This window comes from Bicyclus anynana, chromosome 7 (assembly GCF_947172395.1).
Source record: "Bicyclus anynana chromosome 7, ilBicAnyn1.1, whole genome shotgun sequence".
NCBI classification, from domain to species: Eukaryota; Metazoa; Arthropoda; class Insecta; order Lepidoptera; family Nymphalidae; genus Bicyclus; species Bicyclus anynana.
Window position 1 is genome coordinate 6,059,651 of NC_069089.1, and position 21,780 is coordinate 6,081,430.

Sequence of the window (21,780 nt, forward strand, 5' to 3'; positions counted from 1 at the left end):
TTTCATAACCCGCTCTAGGACCCGAACCCCGGACGATCGAAGTCAATCAATGTACCAACAAGGCAAACGTATTGCAATATTACGTTAACATCGAAGGTTCATGCCGCAAGCATATTATTCATTCACTGTTCAGTTTTACAATCAAAACGTCTGTTACACAGAATACTTTAATAAAATATTAAATACAGAATAATTTATCCATTTTCTTGTATAGTATTACCATTTTCAACTTGTCTTCCAACTTGACGATTCAGTCAAAACTCTATTTGTGTAACATCACGATTTCACCTCTCACTGCTATTTCGTTATTTCATATCATACTTAAAACATTACACGAATTAAGATTAATTTTAAATGAAATAATTTATTTACGCAAGCTTTAAACTATTCATTGCTGCTACAAAATTAATTTACATTTCAGAAGGAACAGTGTTTCTCATAATTTTTATCTACTATTTTAATCATACATACGAATATCCATGTCAAAATAAAACACTTATAGCAACAGCGCAAAATCATAAAACCATTATGATTGTAATTATGATACTGATAGTGGTCGTAATTATGAAAACCTTGTTATTTCGTTCTCATTTCAATCAGTGTATTCGAGTATGCAGGCTTCTGAAATTAATTACTTGTGAAACTTGTCGCATGGCTTAGGTACGTACATTATATACTTCTGAGTACAATATGAGTGATGATCTTTTCTTGTTGTGTCTAAGAGCCTGTCACGGCCAAACCTTTGCCATTATATAAAAACTGAAATTTTGTCAGCACATGCGCCTAACACATCTGGATACCTACACTAGAGAGCAAGGGCTTCCAAACCCTCACCTTTAAAAAAAATTACGAGGGTCTGGCTGCCACAGACTATCGTAATAATCATTCTTTCTTGTTTTATGGGCAAGAAAGAATGATCATTATAGTTTCAATAAACATGTAAGATAACGGAAACTCTGAAAGGCGAGTAGGTTACGCTAGTAGTCTTTAACATGAAGGGAATGTAGCTCACGCATTTTTGTAAGTACATAAATGGTGCGAACTAATTATATCAATTAACCAGGTGTTTCAAAGCAGGATATAGTATTTACGATGTAAATTATCCCTTAAAGTGCAATAAGTCACTGCAGGACATTTATATCGATAGTATCTGGTGTACACAACTTTGCATGTAATTATTTAATTGATCATTAACATTTGAAAAGTTATAATACGAGGATTATCCTAAGCTACAATCAGACTGACTACCTACGTATGCACTGCCCGACAAACCTAATCCGATTTCGACATTTCTTTCTAATTTTAAAGGTCAGTTAAGCTTTATGAAGGTCTAATATTTGTTTTGATTGTGCATCGACCAGTCGACTTAACGACAGTTAGACTCTTTTACTATCAATGAGATGTTTAAGACTATGGCCATGTGAGGGGGTCGTCTCCTCCCGAGAGTGTCGGGTGAGGGGGTACGGGCCTCGAGGCTTTGCCTCCTTGCCCGAGTAAGACGCAGGGGAACTTGCTCCCCCGGTGATTTCTTCCAGCTCCTTTCGGGGCTGAGGCATCTTGGCCTATGAGTTGAATTTTTTATTTATTACTGTCCTTCAGCGCGGCGATGTCTTGTCTGGTGCTTGCGTCATTTATATCGTCGTCTCCGCTGCCTCCGGTGCCTACGTCTTCTGAGATGGCCATTTGTAGAAGCTCACGAGGTAGAGGACGCCCATTTGGTGGTCTTTCGCAGTGCGGTGCTATACCATGTAGATGAATGTGCGGTCCGTTATCCGCTCGCGCGAGCATTCGGCGCGCTAGACCTCGGACGAACTCCTCCACGGGGGGCGTCCTGGTGTCACGGTCACTATGGCCATCACGACAATTCACTAAGTTTGACGTATGTTAGTGGACATATACGAAATTTACCAACAAAATCTTTGTAAGTAGGTAATTCTCAAGTTACGGGACTTCGTATTCACTATTTATTTATTGCTAAGAGATCAAAATTCAGATTTTAGGTAAAAAATGTCAACCGGTGCCTACAGACGACCCTTCGTTGATATTATAAAGGAGGTAGATGACATTGCCATGATGACATTGTGATTTTTGTTAACAATGGGCTTTACGGATACGAATAATGCGTTAGTTATAGGTATATATCAGGTAGCTGACATACGTCAAAGTTAGTAAATTGGACCGACGGCTTAACATGCTCCACAACGCACGGGGCAGTAACACCACCAACTTCCCAACTCCAGGTTGAGAATTTCTAAAGGAAAATCTGGCGCACAATCTGGACCTCATGGCACGCGCGCGGCAGTGGTATGCGCGGTGGATTTACAAGACAGAGGTCCTGGGTTCGATCCCCCGCTGGGCCGATTGAGGTTTTCTTAATTGGTTTAGGTCTGGATGGTGGGAGCCTTAGGCCGTGGCTAGTTACCACCCTACCGACAAAGACGTACCGCCAAGCGATTTAGCGTTCCGGTACGATGTCGTGTAGAAACCGAAAGGAGTATGGATTTTCATCCTCCTCCTAACAAGTTAGCCCGTTTCCATCTTAGACTGCATCATCACTTACCATCAGGTGAGATTGTAGTCAAGGGCTAACTTGTAAAGAATAAAAAAAAAAAAAAAACTCGACCCAGGATTTGAACCCAGGAACTCAACATCCCAAACCACATAGGCTTACCACAGGTCTAATGAGGTTCTATATGACATCAACAAATTAATCAAAAACAAGTAACCAAAGAGCAAATGAAATTACGAGGCGATCGTGTAACCATATCAAAGCCTGCCCCCGCTAAGTTATTAGCTCAAATTATCAACAAGCGATGCGGAAAAGTTGCGATAGTACAGCTATTACAACATCATGAGATGATATCTGTACGCATAGCATTTATTGTAATGAAATATCAGGCTCTATTTACGTGAAACATCGTGATGGACTGAGATTACTTACTGGTTCACCTTTCTCACTCATTTCACAATGTTGTCGTATAACGTGTAATATTAGCTACTATAGATCAGATCGTTTTGTTCTTTATTAAGATATGGACTGGGAACCTGCGTTAGCCAGATATACCTCATTTTATAAGTTTGTCAGCCTATACTTCTACCAATAGGTAAATCATAGTCATTATGTGACATCGTCAAACCGAAGTTTGGCGGTCAATTTTTTTTTTTTTTTTTACCAGTTAGCCCTTGGCTACAATCTCATCTGATGGTAAGTGATGATGCAGTCTAAGATGGAAGCGGGCTAACTTGTTAGGAGGAGGATGAAAATCCACACCCGTTTCGGTTTCTACACGGCATCGTACCGGAACGCTAAATCGCTTGGCGGTACGTCTTTGCCGGTATCTATGTCAATCGTGATAACGTGAAAATCCTTCCTATTTGTAGCCGTTTCTTTTAGCTGCAACTAGTCTTATATCGTTCGTAAAAGGCTAGTATGGCAATACAATAGACTAGTTGACACTTTTTTTTAAAGCGTTTTAAATTGTTCATTAGCTTTCTATTTGATTGAAAAACAACTATTCAATTTTATTTAGGCATGAATACATAAAAAATTTAATTTTTAAATATTTATTTGACAATACGAGCCAAAACGCTGTCGGTCATGATGGTCTATATTTTAACTGATTCACGGTAACACTAAACCTTCACCAAACGGAGTGTTTGACAAAATTATTAGTTATTAATTAGTTTTATGTTTATTTATTTAGTGCATCAAGTAACTTTGTGACGTCACAAAATGGACGACGGCATTTTTGACGTTTGGAAAAGTTCGTAAATTACATAATTTTAAAATTAAATTTCCTATGAAATCTTTAACTTTTATTAATTAATATCGATATATTTCCGACCTTTATTCCATGGAATATACGAATTAATATTGTTTATATTAAATCTGATATGAGTCAAGTATCCTATTTAAGATCTGGATCCTAAAAACCTACTGCCTTTCAAAACCACCAACGTCCGAACTTCATAATTGACTACAATACTTGACCACGTATGGTGAGACTGGCAGTAATTTCTGACTTTGCTATTCAAATTTTAAACCTTCATAAAATGAGGTATGTCTGACTGTCGCAGACACGTTCTAATACGTACTTGGAAGGTGTTGAAAGCACGTTACTATTTGGACGCGTTAAGGTCTTTACGATTTCAGGTTTTTAATTTCATCTACTTGTTGCTATTTATTTTTACTTATCTTTTTCGGTATATCAATGAACGACGTTTAATCAGTTTGAGGCGTGCTCTAGTTTTTTTTAAAGCTAAATGATCAGCTTGTATAACAAAGTAAACTGAGTCGTTGGTCCAGTAGTTAACCTATGGGTTTTCGAATCACGAGGTCCTGGGCTCGAGTCTTAAGTCGGACTATGAAGTAGTGAGGTTTTGTTTTACAAATAACTCATCCTGGAGTCAGTAGGTGGTATTATTATTATCAGTAACATCTGATAGTGGTCGTTAATAATTTTGCCATCCTCAATTTATCACCCTAAGCCCGCCAATCCACATTGGAGCAGCATTGTGGGTCTAAGCTCCATACATCCTCTTCTATATAGAAGTCTGGCTCTGTTGTGGGTTAAAATAGGCTGATGACGATGATGATACTCGTACAAATAAGTTAAAATTCTTTTTTTTTGTTACAGAAAAGCGAATTGGATGATAAAGTAGAAACAAGCACACAGAACGCAACATGAGTATTTCGTTGAGGTTTCAGGTGAGATTTTGAAAATGCTTTATGTAAGGTACTTAGGCTAAGCCCTCATTCGCACGAGAGCTTTTTAATGGACGTTAAAAAAGCATTCAAATACAACAAATGCATTCCCAAGTAGTCGTATGTGTCTTCATACGACAGCGTTTTTAAAACACAACGCTTTTTTTCGATCAGTGTTGCATTTAACTTCACACTATATTTAAACGCTTTAAAGTCCGTTCAAAAAACTATCGTGCGAATGAGGGATTATTCTAGTTAAGGGAAATGTCTTCGATGTGATGATATAAAATACACCGAAGCTTAAATGGGTTACATATAAAAAACTTTTAAGGAATTACACATGATATTACTTGGCAATAACATCTGTACTTAGGTAACGTTATGTAATTTGATTATTGACACAGACAAAGAAAGAAAATAAAATATTTTTTCAAAATCAAAATTAAAAGTAGTTTTTTTCAAGTAAGCTTAGTTTAGAAGCACTTTTGAAACGGGTACCAAAACCAAAACCAAACCTGCCCTCCGGACTGGTAGGGCAGGTTTTGTTTTTTAAATTATGCCATACATCTCAATGCCTTACCATCATAGTGTTCGATGCTTCAACTTATGCAAGAACTTAGGCAAGTAAGACCAAAATTTAAGTAGAAGCATCAAAAACAACTCTATTAGGATACTGGAACACCCAAGCACTCGACTCTAGTAGTGATAATTCAACCCACAACTTTGGATACAGAAGGATCAGTACCATTTGTCTCACATTACTGTCAAATATACTCCACAGTGCCCAACTAATTAAACTTTAACCCGAGTATATAGTATATAATGGTTACCAAGCAAGTGAGTCTCTGGAATTTGGGTATACCTACATTTTCCCATACTAATACCATCGTTGGATTTACCGCAACGTATCGTATTACCTTTACCATGTCATTGTGCATTTTCAGGTTTCATTAAAGCATAGACTATTGCACTTAAGTATGTATAAAATCAAGTAGCAAGTAAGCTTATATAACAAGATCATTCAATAACTATTGTTTATGTTTAGAACTACTCATATGTTAGATTTTGTTTCAAAACGAATTAACATAATAATTGCTAATTTAGTTGTAATGTGTTAAAATGCAAGTAGGTAATGTTCTTTTACTTTCTAATTTTTTTGATGTAATTAAACAAAGTAAATCCTGCTTTCAAAACTTCATTATATCTTTATTTACAAAAAAAAATTGTCTACAAACGCTCATAGCTTACTTGTGGAGCATAATAGAATGTTGAAATTTTCTTCATTTTTGATTGTCTTGGTGGATTCAGAAATGAAAATGAGTTTTTTTGGCTGTTGAGAAATTTTCAGTCGTAGTCTGACGTTAGAAACTTTGGAGTTTCTTGCCGACTCTTCTTATCAAGAATCTTCATTTCGAATCGGTTGTTGAGTCATTTCAAACAGTAATAATTAGCAGCGTTTTACCTGAAATAAAACGCATATTAAAATACTTACCTAACTGGAAGCTTTTATATTGAGAGTAGCATTTCCGTTTCCGTCGATTTTATACCAGTTTTCGTACTTTTATTGACGTCAGGTTTGGCTTTGTGGCGCCACCTGGCGGTGTCGGGCTCGGGAAGTTTCGTAAATCGCTGAGCGCGACTCTAGCTCATTGGCTCAATATATCACCAGGCAGGAATTACTTAAAGCTTCCAGTTAGGTAAGTATTTTAATATGCGTTTTATTTCAGGTAAAACGCTGCTATTAAAATATTGACCTAACTGGAAGCTTTTATATTGAGAGCCTGTTTGTTTTCGCCTGGTGACGCCACATATTAGATTATGTATCTATTATATTATTACGCCAATGTGATTAAAATAAAACTTTTTTGTAACCAATAACACTTGTTTATTTCTAAATCAATTAACCTTCTTTACAAATAATAATGAATAATAAAAAACTCAAAATCGTTATTACATAATATTAAATGCGAAATCAAATCAATATACTCATTGATATTAACAATCGTTAATTTATTGAATTGAACAATTGAGTTACACTTTCTAAGTTATTACTTTCCATCACTTCACGTCTATAATAATTTTTAAAAGTATTTGCTGATTGCCAATTTCCACGAGCCAATATTTCATCGAGGGAATGATTTTCCCACCAACTTTTGGATGCAACTGCCGATCGAATACTACCAGGAGTAGCAGATATGCCGGCTTCTTTAAATAACGTTTTTATCCAACCTGCTATAACCGTAGGCGAGGCAGGTTTAGCTAAACCTCTTATTGTTACAAACAAATTCTTGGTTTTTGCTGCATTACGTCTATCATTCAACAACGTAATAGATTTATTAATCCAAAAAAGAGGGTTAAGGTTATTATTATTTTTATTTACTAGTAATTTCCAGCCAGATTGTCTATAATCACTCCTATCAGTTTTTGAACCGAACTGTGGCCAAAATATAATATAATCATCAGATTTTATACAATGCTTATCATCAACTCTAAGTAATGTTAGATCATGTACACGTCTTCCTGAACATAACAGTAATATAACAGCAGTATGACGAGATACTTGAAATTGATTTTTTAAATCTACTGAATAATTAACTAAGTAAGAAGTTAAATCACTAACATTCCAGACCGGGGGTTTGGAAATCTTTGGATTTTTTAATGCAATGGCTTTTAGGATATGCTTTACAAGAGCGTGGCTGCTTAAGAGACTTGAAGTTTCAGCGTTACATAAAGTTGACACTACTGATTTATGTAACAGGATTGTATTATAAGATAATTTGTGATTTAAGTGTAAATCTGCCAAAAATTGTGCCAACTCTGAACCAGTGGGGTGAATAGTATTAATATTTTTACTTCTAGACCATAAGCACCAACGTTTCCACGCTGATTCATAAGTTTTTAGAGTAGATTTTCGCCAGGAATTTTTAAGCAATGATAACTGTTTAGAATTCCAAGTTTCTGTCGCCTCTGACCACCCCCACATTTCCAGACTTCGAGAACTATCTCCTCGACTTTTGGAGGTGCAAGGCCTGTTGAAGTGTCGATGAGAAACTTCTTTAGATGCCTTAGAGTTATAGGTGCTGCAAGCGCTCGGGATCTGAGATCCGCCCGCCAAAAGACTTTCTCCCACCGGGGTACTACTATCAAAAATATTCCCATCGCCTGGTTCAGGTGAGACAAGACTCTCGGGATTAGAAATGGTGGCGGGAATACCCATGCAAGTTGGAAGTTCCACGGGATGCTGAATGCATCGTAAAAAAGAGCTTGGGGGTCCATCATGTCTCGCGTTACATAATTCTGGACTACATGAGCCTTCTCTGAAGCGAAAAGGTCGATTACCGGGGTACCCCACTTCGCAAACACTTTTTCTACGCAAACTGGGCGTAAGTGCCACTCCGGCGGGTGGAGATGACGTGATAAGTGATCTGCATGACCGTTGTATTTGCCGGGTATATATTGTATTCTGTAGTGAATTTGATGTTGATCTAGTAACTCTAGAACTCTGAATGTTATATTCAATAGAGGTAACGACTTCGTCCCCCCTTCCCTCCGTAAATGAGCGACAGCTGTCTTGTTGTCGCATTGAATTAAGATGGAACTGTTGTGTATGTGATGAGCTTGATTCTGGAGGGCATGTAGTATGGCCAACATTTCTTTCTGATTGGAATGTAGTGCCTGTTCCTCTTGAGACCATGAACCCCATAGAGCCTGATTGTTCAGTAGTGCTCCCCAGGCGTGGTCTGAGGCATCTGTTACTAAAAATTTTTTTGCCGTAGGGTAATGAAGTGGAGTAGGCAGTCGACAATTCTGAGTCCACCAAACTAGTTCTTCGATTACCTTCAACGGTAACGGGTAATTTTTTGATGATGGATCCGGAATTGTGTTTTTGAACAGCAACAGGTATCGATGATTCAATCGTCCTCGTGGAACCACAAAGCTCGCAAAATTTAGAAGACCTACTATTTTTTGTAGCTTTTTTAGAGTGGATCTTCTTTCTTTTAACACGTGATTTATGTTTGCGATTATTACATCGGACTTTTCCTTTGGAAGAATTTTCAGATTTTCCCAGGGTTTCCATACTATTCCTAAATAAGTTATCGATTTTTGTGGCCAAAGAATCGATTTCTCGAAATTTATTTGCCAACCAAGGGTCTGTAGTAACTGTACTGTAATTTTGACATGTTCCCGAAGTGTATGTGCGCTTTGATTTGCTATGAGAAAATCGTCGAGATAAACTATTATTCTTATATTCCACCTTTCTCTTAGAACTTGTGCTACCCAATTTGTCAGCATTGAGAAAGTTTTGGGAGCCGTGTTTAGTCCGAATGGCAAGCAAGTCCACTCCAACAATTCTCCGTTGTATACAAGGCGTAGGAAGCGCCTCTGTGATTTTATTATATTTACATGAAAGTAGGCTTGTGTTATGTCTACTTTGCTTAACCAATCTTGGTATTGAAGAAAGTCTGGGATGCGGTGCATGTTTATCAAGTGGAATGGTTTTGCTATTATGTAATTGTTTAGTGCTTTGAGGTTGAATATAGGTCGTAACCGGCCGTCGGGCTTTGGCACCAGAAAAAGCGACGAAAGGAAGCTCGGTGTGCGTGGAGCTACCTTTAGGATTCCTTGTATTCTCATTTTGTGTACTATTGCAGACATTTCTTCCGACACAGGAGTGTGAAATGATGTTTTGTTTAGGTTGGGAAAAACAAGAAGAGGTTTTTGAAAGAATGGTATGCGATAACCTTGTATTAACCTCTGTATGATTTCTGGTGCTCGCATTTTCTGCCATTGCGAAAGGTGGTGCACTAAACGACCTGCTTGAAACGAAGTCGAGTCAATCTCTCCAGTTATCTTTGGAGTTTTTGGATGCGTTGGAGCGTCCTCTGTAGCTACCCTTAGTGGGCCGCGAGCCCCGGGTCGGAAAGGATTCTTTATCCTTTGCATGATAATCGAAATTATTTTTAGTATGTTGATTTCTAGAAGCATAACCGGCACGCTGATATCCACGCCGCGAGGGTGGGTTATAATAATGATGCGTGTAAGATTGTGCATGAGCGTGAGTGCATTGTGTATGCCGTGCCGAGTGTGTTCCACGCGATGGAACATTTATTACGCCTTGCCCCCGCGAGGGGCGGCGATCTAGTTGACTATTTTTTGACTGTGCACATCCTTCCTTTTTGGGCCAAAAAGCCTTTCGGACGCCGCCAGCCTTCTCCAAGGTGGATGTGAATTTATCCGAATCAAATAAATGCGTATCTGTAGGTGGTATTTTATTCAATAATGCTTTTACTAATGGATCACGAACTTGGCACGTGATATGATCACGGCGCATCTCAATAGTTTCTGCTCTGTGGCCACAAACCATTTGTAATAAATCTGAAAAAACTTTATGAAACTCACTGTTGTGAAATAATTCCTCAATTTTCGCAAGTAACTGATCAGAATTTGTATTATTGTTTTGTCTGGCCCAAGAAAGCAAACCTTTTATTGCGTCCTGTAAAGCTAATTTTTGTTTTAAAATGCAGTATGTGATAGCTGCATATGCTTTTTCTGTATTTGCTAGATGACGTAAGGTATCATACGTTTTTACCTCTTCGTTTGATTCTAGGTCTATGAAACCTGGAGTATGATTATAATTCTTTTGAGTTTCTGCGTATCTAACCTCAGACCAAGAAGCGGTACCGAAACGTTGGACATCAAGTAACATTTTTAGGAAACTTTCTGATGTTTTCGGAACAGTAGGTTCCTTGACCTTAGTTTCTATATCAAAAGAAAAATCTAAACACTTTTCCTGTTGTTCGAATTGACACTGTGGTTCGTCAGGTATATCTCTATAAAGATCACCACTCACTTGGGAACAAATTTCTTCATAATTATGAGTATTACTTGATGTGACAATATGTTTACGTAACTCACCGATCTCTTTTGTTAGCTTGTATACGTCCTCCATCATTCGTGATTTATGAACGCGTCTGCGTCGTTTACGTCGCTGGCGGCGCGTCCGTTTTGTAGTACTATCCGAGGAAGAGCTCGAACTACTGCTGGACGAGCTACTACTATTAGAACTGCTGCGGGTTCGCTTTCTAGGAACCCCGCTTGGGCCCGCCTCTTCCACTATATTATCCATAACCTATTATTTAGGCAGTCGGAATAACACTACAAAAGAAAATATAATGTTACACTCTATAAGTACGAAAACCTTTACAAAAAGACAAAAGACAACATTTTGATAAATAAGGTAGTGATCCGAACGGACAAACCGTTAAAGTAATGATCACGTACTATTTTAGTGATTCAAACGGACCAACCGTTAAAAATTTATCACGTAGGTACTATTTAAAATTTTCTGATAATTATTAAAAATAATGATCACGTACCAATTAATGTAAAGTAGTCACTGTGAATTCGCTTCACTTTATACTTTTACTATCACTTTTTTCTTGCAATGTCGGGTACCCACTGATTGCAAGAAGTTGCTTCGACGGTAAACGAAACGCCAATGAGCTAGAGTCGCGCTCAGCGATTTACGAAACTTCCCGAGCCCGACACCGCCAGGTGGCGCCACAAAGCCAAACCTGACGTCAATAAAAGTACGAAAACTGGTATAAAATCGACGGAAACGGAAATGCTACTCTCAATATAAAAGCTTCCAGTTAGGTCAATATTTTAATAATGTTTCAATATTTGAGAGTTTGAATTTGAATAGTCAGTAAGTTCTCTCAGAGCTATACTACGCTAATTAATTTAGCATACGCAATTCCGACGCAAAATAACTTAACAAAATCCTCACGATGCTCCGATAACGCGTTGGATTTATTATAAGCGTTACAAATGCCAGAAGGTTGCAGGTAGCTGTGTTAATGTAGCAGAAACAATGGTGATTGTTATTAATTCGCTATATATATTATCTACTAGAATAATATTCGGATGCCCGCGAATTTTTTGGCTGGTGGGAGCAGTGGCTAGTTACGGCCCTACTGGTAAATACGTACCGCCAAACAAATTAGTGTTACGGTACGATGACGTGTAGAAATCGAAAGGGGTGTAGATTTTCATCCTACTCCCAACAAGTTAGCCCGCTTCCCTCTTCGATTGCCATCAGGTGAAATTGTGGTCAAGGGCTAACTTGTAGAGAATAAAAAAAAATCTGCCCGCGAGGTATTAGGCCGGAATCATTTTTGACTGATGTCGTGATCAGAAGGGAATCGGTTTCATACATTTAGTATGGATTCGATCACACTTACCTAACGCCCCGACACCATTTCACGTGATGTATTAGAAGCGATCCCGATTCACGTCAGATCGGCGGAGAGACGACCATACGTCAAGTAAAATAATATGGGTCGTTGATATCAAGCGGCTAGGACGGTAGGGGGCCGAAGGAAGAAGCTGATTGTTGACGGCTAAAAATCATGGCGTTTAGAAGTCCCTATAGGAGGTCTATGTCAAATGGCTTTATCGGCTGATGATGATGATGTTAATGATTTTATACAAAAATATGTTAAATTTAACCCAATAACATGAGCTATCCAGCGACAAATTTCTTTATATTACTGCCCGTTAAATAAAATAATATTCCCTGTTATTTTAGCATTTTTACCTAACACTTGAATTTTTTGGTATGTAATTACTAGCTAAATATTTTATTTTTATTTTAAACTTGAAATGATCATGTGACCTTTATGCACACAAAGTTAAATTAAAATGTTTAAACTTTTTTTGGAGAAACCAATTTGGATAAAATTTGGAATGGACATAAATTTTACTCTGTACATAAGGTACTTTTTGTCCCGAAAAAATCCATAGTTTCCCGAGATTTGCAAAAAATGATAATTTTGATGGTATGAATGTTTGTTACTGTTTCACGCCGCGACTACTGAACCGAATAACCTGAAATTTGAAGTAGAGATAGATTAAAGTCTGAATTAACAAATAGGCTACTTTTTATCCCGGAAAAATCCATGGTTCCCGAGGGATTTGTGAAAAACTAAATTACATGCGGACGGACGGAAGTCGCGACCGTCCGCTAGTATCACAATATTGAAACAAAAATATCAATTACCAAAGTTGTAAAGAAGATAATAAGAATGTTACCAGATTCAATAAGTCATATTAAACGAGTTATACAGTAGTAATAATAAAGTCTGAATGGCCACGTTTCATCATCGCTGCAAATTATTCACTGTTTCACGACTGAATGTCTCTATTTGTAATTAAATTGTTTAAAAGATAGGAAGAGGTGCGTGAGAAGATATAAAGTAGCATTTGTAACTGTTCCAAGGCTGTGAGATTCGGATTTTTGCGTTGAATATTAATTAATTAATTTATGATCGTCCAAATGATAGTTTGATAAAACGGATTAGTGGAGTAATTTATTTTTAACTATAAAGATTGTAGATTACAAGGCGTAGAAATAGATTGCGGAAGATAATAAGATAGCAAAATACTATTAATTAAAACAGCGAAAATAAATTATCAATTATAAATCATGGTGATAATGATATTTTGTTTTTACGTTTTGTCAGCATTGAATAAGAATGGTGGGTCAGAGCTACCCGAAGATTTTATACTACTAATAATATAAAATCTTCGGGTAGCTCTGACTAACCATTTCAGTTCCAACATATTTAGATATGTCACTAGCGCGTCGAAACTGAGGCGAACTGTATCACTTTTTATTGTGGTTTTTGCACGTATCATGTCTAACGTATAAAATAACGTTGGAGATACCATAAATTTATTATATATCATTGTCTACCTACACACAGCATCTAAATATAAATTAAGCAAATCTTGTGTATACCAACGGATACTTTTTGTGTAGGAAAAATTGTGTATTTTCTGTGAACTTGGAAATGAAAATTTTTGAAAAAAGTACAAGAACGAAGATCCAGTCACTCATTTTTTTAGCATAAATGAAGCTAATGACGTTTATAAAAGATAATTTACTTTTATAAAAAGTGACCCTGTTGAGCAATTTTCATTAATAATAAATTATTCAATATTCATTCATAATAGAATTGGTTGGAATGTCATTTACAGTCACGCAAGTTTCTGGCAGGCATTGAAGACTATACTTGTTGATATACCAAGACAAGAAAACTAAATTGGAGGACATTGAGAAGTTATTTTTATACGTTATAATATCTCAATAACGCTAGTCTGTACACAGGGCTTGGCTTGTTTTTGGAGTACTGTTTATTAACTAATCTATACCTAACTCTGACTTAAGGTTGTATACTGAACCCACGAATGCCCGTTTAAAGTATTTATATAACTTCAAGGTTAGGGAGCTAAATAAAAGAACTACTACAATTTGTTTCATTAGGGGATATTGCGGGTGACAATTCGTTACACTCATGAAAGTTTGCCGCGATCCATGATAATAGTACGTATTATGAACGTCATACAGGCGACAGTCACCGTACCCATGCTATCTGAAAAACACTTTGGTCAAGGGTTCGAATATAACACATTTGTACTATTGTAGTCTTACCCACTTCTATCGAAGCCGAATTTTTAATATGTAGTGCACAAATTAACAAAAGAGACAAAATTAAAATGTACTCTTTTCTAACTATACTACATAGTCACTTAGATTAAATATATAAGAATATATCATTATCAACCCATATTCAGCACACTGCGGAGCTCGAGTCTCCTCTCAGAATGAGAGGCGTTAGTCCAATAATCCGCCATGCTGGCTCAATTCGGATTGGCAGACTTCACACACGCAGAGAATTAAAATAATTCTATGGTATGCGGGTTTCCTTACAATTTTTTCCATCGCCGTTTGAGACACGTGATATTCAATTTTTTTAAATGCACACAACTAAAAAGTTAGATGTGTATGCCCCGGATTTAAACCCACACTCTCCAGAATCGGAGGCAGAGGTCATATCCACTGGACTATCATCGTAAATTATTTAAACAAAAAATGACGTAAATCATTATTTCTCAGTTGCTGACATGCCTGATCGTGTACGTATCGAGCGTACACGGGATCAAGGTCAAGTTCGGCACCAGAGACGGGCCCATCGCACCGCTGATACCGGATCCGCTGCCGCCGCCGCAGCCGCACCGAGTGCCCGCGCCGGTCTGGGAGGAAAGAGCCGATGACTCGCCAGACCCTAACGCCCACTGGTATGATTACACACTTAACTATATACTAACAGAGACGGGCCCATCGCACCGCTGATACCGGATCCGCTGCCGCCGCCGCAGCCGCACCGAGTGCCCGCGCCGGTCTGGGAGGAAAGAGCCGATGACTCGCCAGACCCTAACGCCCACTGGTATGATTACACACTTAACTATATACTAACAGAGACGGGCCCATCGCACCGCTGATACCGGATCCGCTGCCGCTGCCGCAGCCGCACCGAGTGCCCGCGCCGGTCTGGGAGGAAAGAGCCGATGACTCGCCAGACCCTAACGCCCACTGGTATGATTACACACTTAACTATATACTAACAGAGACGGGCCCATCGCACCGCTGATACCGGATCCGCTGCCGCCGCCGCAGCCGCACCGAGTGCCCGCGCCGGTCTGGGAGGAAAGAGCCGATGACTCGCCAGACCCTAACGCCCACTGGTATGATTACACACTTAACTATATACTAACAGAGACGGGCCCATCGCACCGCTGATACCGGATCCGCTGCCGCCGCCGCAGCCGCACCGAGTGCCCGCGCCGGTCTGGGAGGAAAGAGCCGATGACTCGCCAGACCCTAACGCCCACTGGTATGATTACACACTTAACTATATACTAACAGAGACGGGCCCATCGCACCGCTGATACCGGATCCGCTGCCGCCGCCACAGCCGCACCGAGTGCACGCGCCGGTCTGGGAGGAAAGAGCCGATGACTCGCCAGACCCTAACGCCCACTGGTATGATTACACTATACTAACAGAGACGGGCCCATCGCACCGCTGATACCGGACCCGCAGCCGCACCGAGTGCCCGCGCCGGTCTGGGAGGAAAGAGTCGATGACTCGCCAGACCCTAATGCCGCCCATCGCATCGCAGGTAGCGGACCCGCAGCCGCACCGAGTACCCGCACCGGTCTGGGAGGAAAGAGTCAATGACTCGCCAGACCCTAATGCCGCCCATCGCATCACAGGACCCACAGCCGCACCGAGTACCCACGACGGTCTGGGAGGAGATAGCTGACGACTCGCCAGACGGAGAAGAGATGGAGAAAGGCCTATCGTAAATAAGTGATTTTGCAGATGAGAGGTTTATTAACCACCATTAAGATATAACTACGGTCTAAAACAGAGTATCATCTCCCACGCATGTTACGTATATTAAAAGTACATCCTAAAGTGCAACACTTAGCAGAGGAACATTATACATTGCAGCTAATTAATAACTTATAAGGTTGTAAATTTGAGCACTGAGCATTTGAGCATTGTTGCTTGACGTCAGTAATAAGGATGATGGTAATACTTCCTTGGGTGAGCTCACTCACAAATACTACGGAAGTTTTCCAACTTATTTTTTTGTATATTATATCTTCAACGCTTCGGTAACTTTCAAATTACTTATTAGGTTTTTATAAATGACTATGCTTTTAATGAATTATAAATGAATGAATGACGTTCCGCCTATTAAAACCTCTATGAATGTTATAAATAAGCCTTAATTCCATAAAACATATGATCTAATCACCGAAATAACTCAAAAGGAAAATATAAAAGGGAGTTAAGCTTTATTTACTCTGAAAAATCTGCTACAGTTCTAGAATTGGTGTTTTGTTCGATGATTGTTTTAAACACATTGTTTTATTACTTCAAAGAAGAGATAAGGTATAATATTTAGTCTTATTGACGATCGTTTCCACGAGTATAGAATTCTGTGGACTGTAGCTGGAATTCGATAGGTTCCTTTACTTATCCAGGTAAGTTCACAATAGAAACGAAGATAATAATAAGCAAACCACCTATCTTTCGATGCTGGAGACCTGCCTTGCCACCAGGAGACAGCTTTTTCGTCAGAACACCTTGACGATGGCTTCATAGATATTTGTATTAGGCTGAGGTCTAAATAATAACAAATTACTGTCTTGTACAACCCAGCATTAAATCAAACTAATATGAAAAGTCTGTGTGCCGAATTGCACGTGGCACCGCGTGGTCTCCAGGTTTTTTATCGAAATCTATCGAAATACTGCATCAAAGTCTCGCCAGTGTCGTGCTAACCGATATCAATGTCCGGTTACTTGCTTTCCATAACTACCCTCAAAGTGTTGATTAATTTACCTATCGAGATTAAACTACTGTCAATAAGAAATAAAACGAATATGGATATTTACAACTGTTAAGAATTTTGTTGAAAATATCGTTATTAAAAAAGATGAGAAAATATTTTGATAGAAAAATACTATAACGTTTTTTTTTTTTCAACAGGAGACCTCAACTCTTCGTTCCTCAACCGAAATATACGCAAATAATCTTCAATATACCAACAACCACGCAACAACCGCTCAACAGTGCGCAACGATTCGTCAACTCATACAAACCGACTTATCAACCGATCAACCGACAACCAGTTGAACAGTACTTCAATCCTACCCAAGTCCTCGGTTCTCAAAGATTACCAGGCATTGGTATACGATACTTTGTACCTGCGTACATCAACGACCTGCAGGCAAGGAAAGGAGAGAAGAGACAAGAAGATGCAAAACACAATGACATTGAAACGAATGATATCAGCGTACAGAATACAGACTCGAGCAATGACCTTCTTTGGCAATATGAGAAGGAATCTACGAAAAGGGCTCTTAGAAACACATTAGAAGTAAGTAAATAATTATATATTTCTAAAAAGATACATGCGTACTAGCTTTTGGAATTCCCGGGATGGATTTCGGACAACACAGTCTAAAATGAATGTTAAAAAATATTGTTTAATTTATTAAATTCCACGATTTTTTTTAACTTTAATGAAACTGCTATATCAAACTAGGCCTTTTTATCGTCCCTATTATCTCTATAATTGCTTTAAATATAAAACCACTTTCTATATCCAATAAAGGATAAGGAAATGTCCTTCTTAGGAAAAAATTGTCAAAACTTAAAAATTTATATATTCTTTTTTTGTTTTAGGGTTCAGCCAGACCGTTTTATACGTGGCCGGAGTACGTGCAACCTAGGCATTAGTATTAGTAATATTAGATTTTACCATTCAAACACCATGGTCTATAGATACGGTAACATTATAAAAGTAAGAATTGAAGACTTTCCAATATGTTCGATATTTTTATAAATTATAAATTCTAATTTTATTTAAGTTCGCATCTATAATATAATAAATTATTTCACTAACGAATAACTATTTGTATTATACGAAATGTAATTGATTTTCCTGAACATATTTATTACATTTCAAAACATATACAAGTATTTTTTCTTATCTAATATTTATGTACATATGAATGAAAATTTACTTGTAAGAGTTGCTAAATATTTAATATTCCATACTGTCTTATAAAGTTATTCTTACAGTAACATTTACCAAAAATGGATATCAAGGGCTTCTTACATATGCATAATAACAACACTATCCTTTTGTTACTTAAATGTACCTATTTCTTAACATTGTCGCTTACGTAAAAATATTGCGCTGATTTCCACAGGACGACGAAAATACAGTCGGCATTAGTATTTCAAAAAAAGAAATGAACATGAAACATTATTTATGAGTAATCGTCATATAGGTTATGTTTTTAATAAATTCTGTTATATTTTATGAAGTATAGTATCGAATATATTACATTAAGCAATCTGATAACTACTTGCTTGAAAAAATTAATAGCTTCATTACATTATGCACAATGCTAATTTATTATTATGTTCGACCGATTTCCTTATATTATTTTTGAATTATATCAATGTAAAACTAAAATGATGGTCAGTAAACATCCTTGATAACAATTAACTGTTAAAATTCAAAAACTGTGGTGTTTTAGATAGCTGTAGCGTAAGTTAAAAGTGCCAGATGTTGTAAGATATTTATACCATATATTTTATATACTTATTTTTATGAAATTTCCATTGTCGAATTTATTAAATTATTTATTTTGTATAATTTTATATGCAAATTTATTTTTATTATATTAAAAACCTGTTTTCACGCCCTCCTTCTTACGTTACCGAATAAAAAAAACCAAAACTCAAAGTACATATTTCGTAAAAAACTGCATAGTAAAATTTCTATGGACTATTGTAGGTAGATACTATAAATTACTATCCATATAATTCAGAATTAAGACGATTAGACATGTTTCTTGGTTTCGAAAAAATTGCAAAAATATTGTCGAAATAAAAAAGACCTTCAAATGCCCGCGACTGCGTTAGCGTAAAGTTACATTGTTAACCTTTCATTTCGCACCGGAACACTACTTATTTAGTATAATCACCATAAATCTAGTTTTATTCAATTTGGACTATTTTAAAAAAAAGTATTTCACGATGAAATACTTTTTTTTTAAATAGTCCAAAAACCATCCAATTCCAAATTTTGGGTGGATTAAAAGGATGATATTATTTAATCGGCAATATTGTATTATTTATTTTGCTTCTTCTATTAGTATATAAAATTTTTATCGATATTTTATAGTCATGTCGAATTTTTTATCATAGTATAAATAATAAAAATTAATAAATTATGTCTAAAATCATTATAGATAGACCTTTTTCATACACCTATGGGTACGGTACACACATCAAACATTTATAGGTGAGTCCCTAAAGTATTGATACTATAAATTTTCTGGACAATAAGGCCTAATCTTACACCCAATTAAGCACCGACCCTTCAATAACTATTATAATGTACTTATATGTGTATAGGTCAAAATCATGATAAATTACTATAGTAAATCAATAGTAGTCTATGGAAAATACCTACAGTAGTCTATGGAAAATTTTCATGTGCAATCCATCACTGGCGAATTTCAGTTCTTAAATGATTATATGACACAATGTTTTGCGAGGATTAGCTAATTCAACACAACAAACAATGTATTATTTTACGGTTATATAAACTTTATTGTTCCTTTATGTTTGTTCATTACACGGCTAATCATTTTGTCGTTTACCGAAAAGTAGCGAGATAGAGAAAACGTCATCAAGAAAATACCTTTCGCAACACGAGTATAAAGTTACGTATACATGGACTAAAAATATGTGAGACAAAGTTTAGTTTAAAATCATTTTAATCAACAAAAAATATCGTTTTTAAAACGTTTGACCTGATGAAATAATAGTATTTGTTGTATTTATAATATAATTTATGCATATAACAATTTTATTATAATAAGTTTTTGTCTTAATTTCTGATCTATTTCTTTCAAATCTATAACATTGTTTGTTTTTAATGTTTTTTTTTTTTTTAAATTTCATGTCTAATTTCATTCAATAAACAGCCTCAGCGATTGATTAAGAATTGATTGATTTGAGTGATCTTAAGTACAAACCAATAAAGTCATTAGCCATTCTGGTTATTTGCTGGTAATATAAAACTCGAATTATGTTTTGTTACACGCCAACTACAAGTTTGTTTTTCAAAGTTAAAATATAAATTGTTTGTTTTTTATACGTATACATTTTGTCTAAGGGTTATATAAACAGTATAAACACACCTCTATGTTTAATATTATGATGTCAGTACACATTACTTTGTACTCGGGTAGCGTAAATAATTGTACATCGTACTTTTACTATGTAAGACTCTATTAACTAAAAAAACTCATTTTCAAAGTTATTGCAATTGTTATTTTTTTTTTAAATACTTATTTTGCATTATTTGAATCGAATTTTCTTTTATGTTATATACCTATAGTGTTATTTTCTAATTTTTAAGATTAACAGTATGTATATAGAGAAACTGACAAATAAATCCTATGCTTGTAAATATGTAAAATAAAGAAATTTAATATAATATGATTTTTATTTCATCAGCGGATGGACATTCACTGCAGGACACAATATGATTTTTGTAGCAAGTTCACCTCTATCTTTCTCTTTCTATAGTGTTGTGTTAGACAAAGAGAGGTTGAAGGGAATTCGTAACTCGCACTTCCGAGTAATACAGAACATCGTTACAGAATATTCCTCCTGAGTTACCTGCAGGTATACCTACAGCATAAGTATATAAAACTATGTAATTATGGACATACATACAATACATTATAATTAAAGCTTTTTTTTTATTCTTTTACAAGTTAGTCCTTGACTACAAGCTCACCTGATGGTATGTGATGATGCAGTCTAAGATGGAAGCGGGCTAACTTGTTAGGAGGAGGATGAAAATCCTTTCGGTTTCTACACGGCATTGTACCGGAACGCTAAATCGCTTGGCGGTACGTCTTTGCCGGCAGGGTGGTAACTAGCCACAGCTGAAGCCTCCCACCAGCCAGACCTGGACAAATTAAGAAAATCTCAATCTGCTTAGCCGGGGATCGAACCCAGGACCTCTGTCTTGTAAATCCACCGCGCATACCACTGCGCCACGGAGGCCGTCGAAGCTTATTTCTCAAAGAAATAACTGGCCGATCGACGCTCTTTCCTGGCTAGTACGAGATCTTACCGGACCGCGCTCAACCGTAGACTTGGTTAAACAATATGGTTTTTTTATCAACCCGGGCTAATTTAATTAACCCGGGGATCGAATTCAATATCTCCAAAGCACCTTATAAAGCGACACAAAATTATCTGTGCTAAGATCACAGAAAACTTGTTAGGAGCAACACAGATTTCCCAGTTGTACTGATAAAGCAATAAAAGTATAATAACTGTGTCAGGAAAGTTTCAAAATACTAGTGAACAGTATATTTACACACAAAAGTAGGCATCAATACACATAAATAAAACTAAAGCCTATAAGATTTTAAAATAACTAAGTTTTATTATGTACTATAGTTATTTTCACGATACTAAAACATAATCAAGCGTTTTTTTCAATCTTTGTCTGTTTTTATCTATCTGTTTTTCTGTTTATCTGGGCTAATCTTAGGAATCTGCATTCTTAACCGCTGGTAGAGATTTTACAAATAGTCATACTTGACGTTTC

General features: G+C 36.9%; 1 protein-coding gene across 1 annotated transcript in view; it reads left to right on the forward strand.

Moving 5' to 3' along the window:
- Positions 1–20,649, forward strand: part of LOC112058168 (uncharacterized) — a 59,753-nt gene extending 39,104 nt beyond the window's left edge. Inside the window, exons 2-5 of the mRNA XM_024098876.2 lie at positions 4,638–4,708; positions 14,667–14,848; positions 17,115–17,505; positions 17,814–20,649. Of these exons, the coding sequence (XP_023954644.1) occupies positions 4,685–4,708; positions 14,667–14,848; positions 17,115–17,505; positions 17,814–17,867 (651 nt within the window). The 5' untranslated portion in view covers positions 4,638–4,684 and the 3' untranslated portion in view covers positions 17,868–20,649. The remainder of the gene's footprint in view (positions 1–4,637; positions 4,709–14,666; positions 14,849–17,114; positions 17,506–17,813) is intronic.
- The last annotated feature ends 1,131 nt before the right edge of the window (positions 20,650–21,780 follow it).